The 9,443-nt window shown below is 37.5% G+C and overlaps 1 protein-coding gene across 1 annotated transcript; it reads right to left on the bottom strand.

The window, feature by feature from the left end:
* Window positions 1-4,779: 4,779 nt before the first annotated feature.
* On the bottom strand, window positions 4,780-5,539 carry LOC131234794 (WEB family protein At3g51220). The gene has a single exon (XM_058231752.1). It carries the CDS (start codon window positions 5,522-5,524, stop codon window positions 4,820-4,822), a length of 705 nt encoding a protein of 234 aa, XP_058087735.1. The 5' UTR covers window positions 5,525-5,539; the 3' UTR covers window positions 4,780-4,819.
* Window positions 5,540-9,443: the final 3,904 nt, after the last annotated feature.

The raw sequence follows: 9,443 nt of genomic DNA, 5'->3' as shown, positions 1-9,443 counted from the left end.
TCCCACAAAATTTCATTATATTTCAAGTTCCAGAAAATTTATAAAAATTCCAGAAGTATAACCCATTTGAAACCAACGATTTTCTGCATGATTCCAAAATGCCTCTATTGCATGTAACATTTTTTTACACTTTTATTTACTAAATTATTTTTAAAATTTTTATATTAATTTATCATTAAGTTTAATCTTATCCCACAAAATTTCATTCTATTTAAATTTCTAGAAATAATATTAAAATTCCATAAGTAATAACTGTTTAAAACTAATAATTTCTACATAATTTTCAAATCTTCCTAAAATTAATTATATTTTAATTTTTATTTATTTTTCTATAAAACTAAACTCATTAAGCTTCACTCTAACTTTTGAATCACCTTCAAATCACTCCACAAATAGCCTTAATCTTTGTCCATTTACTTTAAACACGTTGCGATTCGAGGAGTTTTCAATTTTAACAACCCCATATGGATAAACTTTTTTTTTTTTTTACAATGAAAGGGTTTGTTCAATTGGAACTCAACTTACTAGGAAAAAGAAAGAGTCTTGAATTATACAAAAGAACTTTTTAATTAGGCACAAATGCCTTTCTGAAAATATGTTCACCGTGGAAAACTTTCATCTGCTCCTTATAAATTCTTGCATTATAATATACTTCATTCCAAATTTCTTCAAACTCGACAAGATGGAGTTTACACAACAAGTTAGATTTGTCTAAGTTGAAATTGAATTTCTTTATAGTCTAGTATACTCTATATTTCAATTCCACATGCAACTAACAACCTTTTCCATAGACATGTCTGTATGGAGATATTCCAACAGGGCTCTATATGCAGTACGATGAGCCCATAACGCATCAATTAGTTAGAGAGACCAATCCTTACTTTCCGGATTTACTGTCTTTTCTAAAAATTTGTTTGATTTTCCTATTTGAAACTTTAACTTGTATGTTCATTTATGGGTGATTGGGTGTAGCCACTTTATGAGTAATATCATATTTTCTCATTAAGTTCTTAATTGACCTATTACAAAAATGAGAGTCTCTATCACTGATGATGAGTATATGCATTATGAATCTAGACAAAATATTCTCTTTCAAAAATCATAGAACCATCTTTTGATTGTTGGTTCTACATAAAATCGATTCCACCCATTTTGAAACATAGGCCACCATGAGAATGTAAAGATATCCAAAAGATCAGGTTGCATGACTCAGATGATGGATACATGCATTCACACATTGCATGAGCCATGTGCATCTACACCATAGCAGGATTAGGGTCGTTGCATACACCCTAGTGACATCATGGTTGTAGCATTTGCGCATTTCCCATGATTAACATATATGAGTATAACCATAAAAAATTGGTTACATTTACTAGATGCAATGGATGTCCCTCGGTGAAAGTCTCTAAACCCCTGTGAGTCACAAGATGCTCTAATATATAAATCGAGTGAATTCATGAGCATCCGTGTGCAGAATACTAGTAGGTCGCATTTGTCACTGTATTGTGTCGGTTGGAAAGGGCTATGGCCTCACCTACTCGAAGTGTGTGGTAGCAATTGAGACTAAGTTTAATCAGCTTAAAAATAGGGTCCGCTACTTGCGAGTTGGGTGGGCATTGCAATACCACTGACGAGAGAGTAGTGAGGTCTCTTATGGTTGCATGTTTGCATAATACGGTTTGGTGCTTGTGTACTAGACTCCAGTGATTCCAATTGAAAATCGTACTAAGAAGTGGTAGACACCAAGATTGGCATAATTGCATCGCATGGCTACATATGATATTTAGCCCAGTTAGCCTTCACATAACACATGCATAGCCTTGGTATGCCTGGTTGCAGGCATGAACATTGACATAATTGACCATCCATCTTTGTTGCTTACTTTCATGTGAATATTGATATTGAAGCAATATATTTGTCATATGCATTACGCATGCACACACGCACTCTACTGAACTTCGTAGGAAGCTCATGAACGTTTGTTTACATTGTTAGAGCATATTAGTAATACTGATACCGGAGCGTATGGCTAATTTTTTGAATTTTGTTATACTATGTATTTTCCTTATCAGCATTGTATCCAAACTTGTATAGTGAAGAAGTAAGTTGCTTGTGGAGTTCTTTTGGTTATACTCGGTTATTAAAATTTCTCATAAATCCTCCGTGGGATTTCACTTTTGGAACTTGACGTATGGAAGTTAGGAGCCGAAATTGGAGAACTAGGGAGGCTATCAACTCCAAATTCAGGTTATGGCGAATGGGCGCTGAATACTATATTTAGGGCATGACAATCACGCTCTTCCAAAGTCTTCGGTTATTAACAACACTGATCAATGTAATCCTAGCCATAAAATGTGTGTGTTTATAGAAATTTGAAGATATCTAAATGGGATCCTTAGGCTAATAAAATCAAATCTATATTTTCAAAACCTTTTATATTCCGCTATGTTTCTAAAATCCTACCGTCTACTCATCACATGGGCCATAATTATATGTTGAACATGGATGTTGGCAATGATTTTTTTTACCATCTATTTTTCTCATAAAAGTTTCTCTCACACCTAGTGTAGGACAAGCTTAATTTCTAGGCAAGGGCATTTTCGTTGTGGCCTCTTGTCTGATGAAAGGATTGGTTCTTAGAAACATGAGCCACATTGGCATGTAAGTTGTTGAATTTCTGCTTCAATCTCTTCTTGTGTCAATGACTCATTTGAATTGTGGGAAAATAAAAGAATAGAACGTTTGATGATTATCCAATTATGAATTCCCAAGAATTCCACAAGCATTATTGAGATATGGATTCTCACGGATCTCATTTTTTGGATGTTGTCTACATAGCAGGTGAAATCTAATATTTGTTAAACAATGATCACCCTCAACCTCACTGCAAAAATTAATTGTGAGAAGAAGGGTAGTGATTGCTATGTGCTCTCCGTTCCTATTTTTTAATCCAAGCATGTGAAACATCGCATTATTGAAAAAGTGCTTCATTTTCTTTTCTTTTTCAAAAATCCAAACATGCCTTATTAAAATAGAAATACTATAAGATAGAGTTTCAATAAAAGAAATCAATGGCTTACAAGTAGACATTGATAAAAGAAAGTTAACCAAATGTGTTCAACATTGAAACTCCAGTGGATGGTTAGGATTAGGGGTGCAAGTTGAATGAGTTAAGTCAGGTTGAAGGTCCACCTAAACCCAACTTAACCTCAAGGGAAGTTGGCTCAATGCCCAACTCAACCCTAGATCTAACCCAAGCTATCCAACCGAACCCAAAACAAGATATTAAATACTTAACCCTATCAAAATTTAGGTTAGGTCAATTAGATCGGGTTGGGTTAGGTTAGATTGATTTGGCTCAGGTTAACACTTATAACCAATAAACTAACATATAAAATAAATTATGTAACCATCAAATAAAATCATTAAAGTAACACATGTAACTATTATACAATAATACTACTAAAATAATGTCTCAATCACTGCATATAAACAAAGAAATTAAAGAAATAGATTGACTTGATGTCATGACATGGTGGGCCATAGAGGGCTCGAGTTTTGCACGTCTACGTAGACGACTCAGACCTCTCTAATAAGGTCATGACTCCAAGATGCGACTCTTGAATATTCAATGAAGAGCCCCTCATGTAAGAGGTTGGAACAGGTGCCGGAGATCCCAATGGATGTAACATGCATCATAGATCCATGTCATTCATCAAGTAGCGCGCAATGTGAACATGTTATAGACCAAAAATAATAGTGGCCGATTATTCATGCAAGTCAAACTTACATGACCTTTGTTTTCCATCTAGGCCATGATTTTTAGTCATAACTCATATGTATATCTACTGCATGTAAGGTTGAGTTCGGTTGGGCCAGGTTACTTAATGCCTCAACCCCAATTCAACCCAACCTAGGTCAAGTTTGAAGGGTGGGGGTGAGGATTTTCAACTCAAACCTAAGCCCAACATAACCTAGGTCAGGTTTGAAGGGTAGGTTGAGGATTTTCAACTCAAGCGCGCCCAAGCCCAACCCAACCTCAACCCGACATGACCCAAACTTTGGGTTGGGCCAACTGGGTTCAGGTTGACCCAACACAAGTTGCACCCCTCCTGAAATAATCTTTTTAAGGTTGCCTCTCTTTCTCTAAGGTTGTACCTCTTTCTCTCTCTCTGCAGAAGATACAAACGTGAAGCATGCCAAAGGAACAGAAAAATTAATATTCCACATAAAAGAAAGGAAGAAAAAGGACCAACATGAACAAACGTACACACTTGAATTCACATGATTCATCATCTTCAAATCAACGGCTAGCATTAGTTGAAAAACAATCGAAAATAGGTGCTTCTTACAAGATCAATTAATTTTTTTAAAACAACATGAATTTCACTCCAAGTAGAATTGCATGACCCTAGATGGATACCAGTTTTTAATTAATACAAGTGGGACCCATAGGCTAATTATCAGGCCATACATCTATTGGGCCCATCGGTGGATGGTCCATGCCCCAACAATCTCTTCCATGGAAAAACCTGAATATCATGATTTGAGAGATGCAAATGATGGTTGAAAAGAGAAATACAACAACGTTCAAACATTCAACTGAAAAAAAGGCCCACTTGGAGTCAGATCTGGGGCATAGTCTATCCATGGTAGGACCCAATAGATCAATGGTCTGGATTACAAAAAACCTGAGCACACAGCGGATATCCTTAGGACCAAATGGGCCATTGGTGGTTTCAAGCCCAAGCCCATATAAATTAATTACTGGGCCACAGGCCATGGGGGCCCAACACGGCCCAGCCTAGTTTCCACCCTAGCTTGCATAAGCTTGAGAGTGTTTGTAGGGAGCAGGATTGTAAAGAGACATGGAGCTTTTCTTCTTTGCAAACATGTCTCCAATGAGAGGAATGATGGGCTTTTTCTTCATCATCTTTCTTTGTTCCTTTGTTATCTCAAAATATTCTTCCTTCTCTCCAATTCTAAGTATTTGAGCTAAACAAGGTGAGTGATCTGACTTCACTCCTCTTTCCTTTTTCTTCTCTTCACCACTCTTAGCCACCGCTCTCGATGCAGCCGCCGCCTCAGCCTCGGCCATCTTAGACATGTTCTTGTGAAGTTCCGCATTCAACGATGCTAATGCAACCTCGGTCTCAGACTCCCTTTCCTTTAGTGACTTTAACTCTCGCTTCGTCTCCTCCAGCTCAGCCTCCAACTTTTGTAGTATATCTATCAACTTATGTTCATGTTCGTTCTCTTGTTTGAAATGGGACGAGGACGGCGAATAAGAGTAAGAAGAAAAAGCAGTAGCAACAACAGGAGGAGAAGAAGAAGAAGCAGCAGCAACAGCAGCAGCAGTAGAAGAATTAGAAGAAGTAGCAATGTTAGACTTTTGGGCCCCTAGGATACGTTCACCAAAAATGGTTACAGCCTCTTTTACAGACCGGAACGGACGGGCTGTGTCGATCTCGGCCCGCCCGATGCATGGTGGTGCATGGAGTGGAAGTGATTGGATTTCCATTGAATTTCTTTCAGGGGGTGGAGAGGTAACAAAATGGTGTTATATGGGAATGTTGGATGGTGGGGTTTTGGTTCCTTTGCGTGTAATTCAAAGTAAGTGTAACAAATAAGTGTTGTTGTTGGAACTTGTACGATAAGTATAGATGGCTCAAAAAGGAGGTGGACCGCTTACCTAAAACCATGTGAACATTCGTAACAAGAAAGTGTAGTAAGTGGTAGTAGGGCTGGGTTTCGATGGGACCGAAATCGTCCGAAACACCCTTTCTCCGTGGGGCCACGGCCCCTTACGGACGCATATTTCTTTCGAACCTAGGTGGGGCCCATCGTGATGTTTTTGACAAATCTACCCCGTTCATCCGTTTTGTGAGCTCATTTTAGAACCTCAGACCAAAAATCAGAAGGATCTAAGACTCAAGTCTACCGCACTAAAGGATAAGGTGGGTAGGGAAATTCCTACCGTTGAAACCTCTCTGGGGTCGATGGTGATGTTTACATGCCATCCATACCGTTTATAACGTCATTTCTACTGGGATTAACTGAAAATACAAATATTAGCCTGATTCAAAACTTCTGTGCCCCTGAATATTTCAACTGTGGACGTTCAATCCTCACGCTTTCGGCCCACTCGAGTACTGGATTCAGTTCATTTTTTCCCCATGGCCTAAAATGATCTCAAAAAACATATGGACGGTGTGGATTTCTCACAAACATCACATTGGGCCCCGCATTAGTCTGCATCCGCCACCACACTCAAATCTATGATTGGCATCCCATCCTCATCGTTCCCTATGGTGGCCTTGAGTTGTGGATCTCTTAGGATCTAGAATAAGGATAAAACCTGATGGACGGACTGGATTTTAAATTTTCAAAATGGTGGGCCATACAAAGCTTGGATGTTTTGATGCATACATTTCAGTACTGGAAATGATTAGGTAGAGTTGTTATCTACTCAACCTCCAGGTATGTCCTCCCCTGGTCGGTACATGCTGCAGGGATATGGCGATCGTGACCGTCCATTTAGTGGGACTTACAGTGGATGGGCCAATTTGATGATCCTGACCGTTGCTTGCCTTGGTTGAATGTTGACCATTGAACATTTTTTGTTGTTTGATATCCTTTCAAGTCAGAGGTTGGATTGTAATGATTGTTTGATAGGGTGAGGTTTTCTTAAGGGTGGGCCATCTTACAGAAGGAACAGCTAGATGAGGGGTCTCTGTCCCCCGTCTTTGTTGCCAAGTGTACGCTGGAAGATTGGGTGGTGTAGAGACGAGTCTGCTGAAATCATTTCCACGAAGAGCTGAAGTATGTGGGACATATATTCGTACGAGATGTGGGGTCCACAGCTGTTGGATTGGGTGTCCTGTTTCAATGATGTAAACCGTTTATAGGACGGGCTTACCGTGAATGGAGTTATAAAAATAAAAATAACACTCTCATATTTGAATATTGAGGTTTGCTAGAATACATGAAAACGTATGTAATAAGATAAGACAGGAATCCCATTGGATTTGGTATGCCCGAAATAACTTGGATTGAAAATTTCAGCCCTTCGCTTATAAGGAGGCAATGGTGACCGTCCAGATTTCGGGTGTCATTTGGCACAATGTATTAGATGGTAATTGATGGTAATTTCTCCTTTTTGGTACGTTTGGCGCAATGCAATCCGGGTAAATGAAAAGCTTTCTTTTGGCGTGTGGTGAGATCCTTTTGTTTTTGCTGCAAATTCATTCCATGTGGGTCGCTCGCGGGCTTTTTAAAGGCGGGAGAGTCGAACAAGTGACAAATGTGACAATGAGCACTACTAATATACTATACATGTGACATGCTGACAATACCCATAAATAATCTCATTATCAGTTACATCACTAAAATTACAGTAATAGAATAGTCTAAACTGTCCAAACTTTGGCCATCTAATGGACAGCTAAAAAATGTTAAGGAGTCTCATCATTTGGGATCTTTATATTTGTAGCTCACCTAAGGCTTGAATTTTTCTCAATTTTGCTGAAGTATACATTTCAATGAGCTTAATACAATCATTTTGTCAAATGTTACATATGTACATTAATTCAGAATATTAGAGTTGATTTGCTTAATCAAATTCGAATTCCTATGAATACACTACATAATTTTAATGCTTCAATTATGGGATTCAAACACAACTTCTGGATTTGAGTGGATGCCACAATTTCCAATTCACATTATTTCCATAATAATTATGATTTGGATTCCAACTTATACTTAGCACAAGCTATCAAACAAGCCATAAAATAAAATAGGCAAATTATCAAGGGATGAAATAATCCAATTCAAAGCTTTTATTGTTATTTATCCACCTTAAAAAGTGAGATATATCATATGAACAACTCATATCATTAGAAGATGACACATATTACGATCCCACATATATTATTATAGTTTGTCTATTTTCTAGAAAACTTCTTAAATAATTTACTCTTTTTTCCTTTCAACATGGATCATACCCTTACATGTTGCTTTTAGTGTATGCATTCCAAACTAATTCAAAGAAAAGGGTTAAATAATTGATCCAAACAGTCACTTATATGGGCTTTGTTTGTGTAATTCAATTAAACATGAGGCCATACATGTTAGTGAGGGCCCGTATCAAGTTAACATTGCAATTAGATAAGTGCAGGCATGCCATATTCATACTCAACTCAATGTTTGATTGAACACTAGTGCCCCCTACACTGAAATAGACTATTTAAGACTGAATTCTAGGACTCAGCTGCCCTCTCAACCACCAATTGTAATAATGATCAAGTGATTTGTAAAAAGGTAAGGTTTAATTATTCCTAATGAATTCCTTTTGCCTGGTGTCTTAAGGACTTGTTCTTTCACCAGCAATTGTAGCCAACGTATTTCTCAATGGAACAAAGATAGACATATTAAAACAGAAAAATGTTAAAATAATGTTGATTTTATTGATTAATAAATGATGCTCATTACAATCTATAGAGTAACAAATAGACAAGAGAACAAAAATAAAAAGAGAAATAAATACATGAACCGTTCGTACGGACAAACGATCTAGGAAAATGGTCAGCAATATATGACTAAAATGTTTGATCTTCCAAGTAAGGACTTGGTTGATCAAGATTCAACAATGGAAGGTTGTGAGTATTTATCCTACTCTTACGGTACTACAACGGTGACGGTGGACAACAACGATCTAATCTAAACCTTAAACATTCTACAACATGACTAGACAAAAACAGATGTGACTAAAATTAGGCTATGTTAGGCTAAGATAAAAGATAAAGACTGTAATGATAGATTGTGTTTGGCATGCATATTCTTCTTTTATAGCTTCTGGAGGCGGTAAAAATCTCTCTGGATTTCCTTGCTAGTCTAGGATTCTTCGCAGCCACGACTTTTGTTTATATGCTCTTCTAACAAGATGTCTCCGTAACTCTGAAACTGTTTTCAGATCTCTTTCTAGCGTGGCTACAGTTATCTGTGGATCTTTAGGGTTGTCTCATTTAGTTTAATCGCAAACCATTTTTAAATATCCCCTTATCATGACCATAAAGATTCATAGATCTGGTGGAAGCAATCCCATTAGATCCGGATTGAGACCCAATCCATTGGTTCCCATTCGCATAGATATTTATCCGATCTTTGAATCTTAATTCGTAATCACCGCGAGAGCTTCGAACGTCTCTAAAAAAATTTTCAATTTTAGAATGATTATGAGAGACGACCTTACTGAGCATATCCATATCTGTGATAGAATCCTTGCCTCGATGGGTCTTCTATAAACGTATTAGTTACATTGCTTCGGTTATGTGCCACACAAATTAAGGTTACGTGTCATTCATCACTTCGTTTCTCCTTAAGACGTGCATATGGTTCTGTGCCACCCAATTTATGACAGAAGATGTGTTGTTAAAGGATAA

Source organism: Magnolia sinica, chromosome 19 (assembly GCF_029962835.1).
Source record: "Magnolia sinica isolate HGM2019 chromosome 19, MsV1, whole genome shotgun sequence".
Lineage (NCBI taxonomy): Eukaryota > Viridiplantae > Streptophyta > Magnoliopsida > Magnoliales > Magnoliaceae > Magnolia > Magnolia sinica.
The sequence above is the reverse complement of the archived record's forward strand: the minus strand, read 5'-3'. Positions and strand labels throughout refer to the sequence as shown.

Excerpts from the sequence above, each read along its gene's own strand:
- LOC131234794 (XM_058231752.1), bottom strand. The coding sequence starts at position 5,524 with ATGGAAATCCAATCACTTCCACTCCATGCACCACCATGCATCGGGCGG.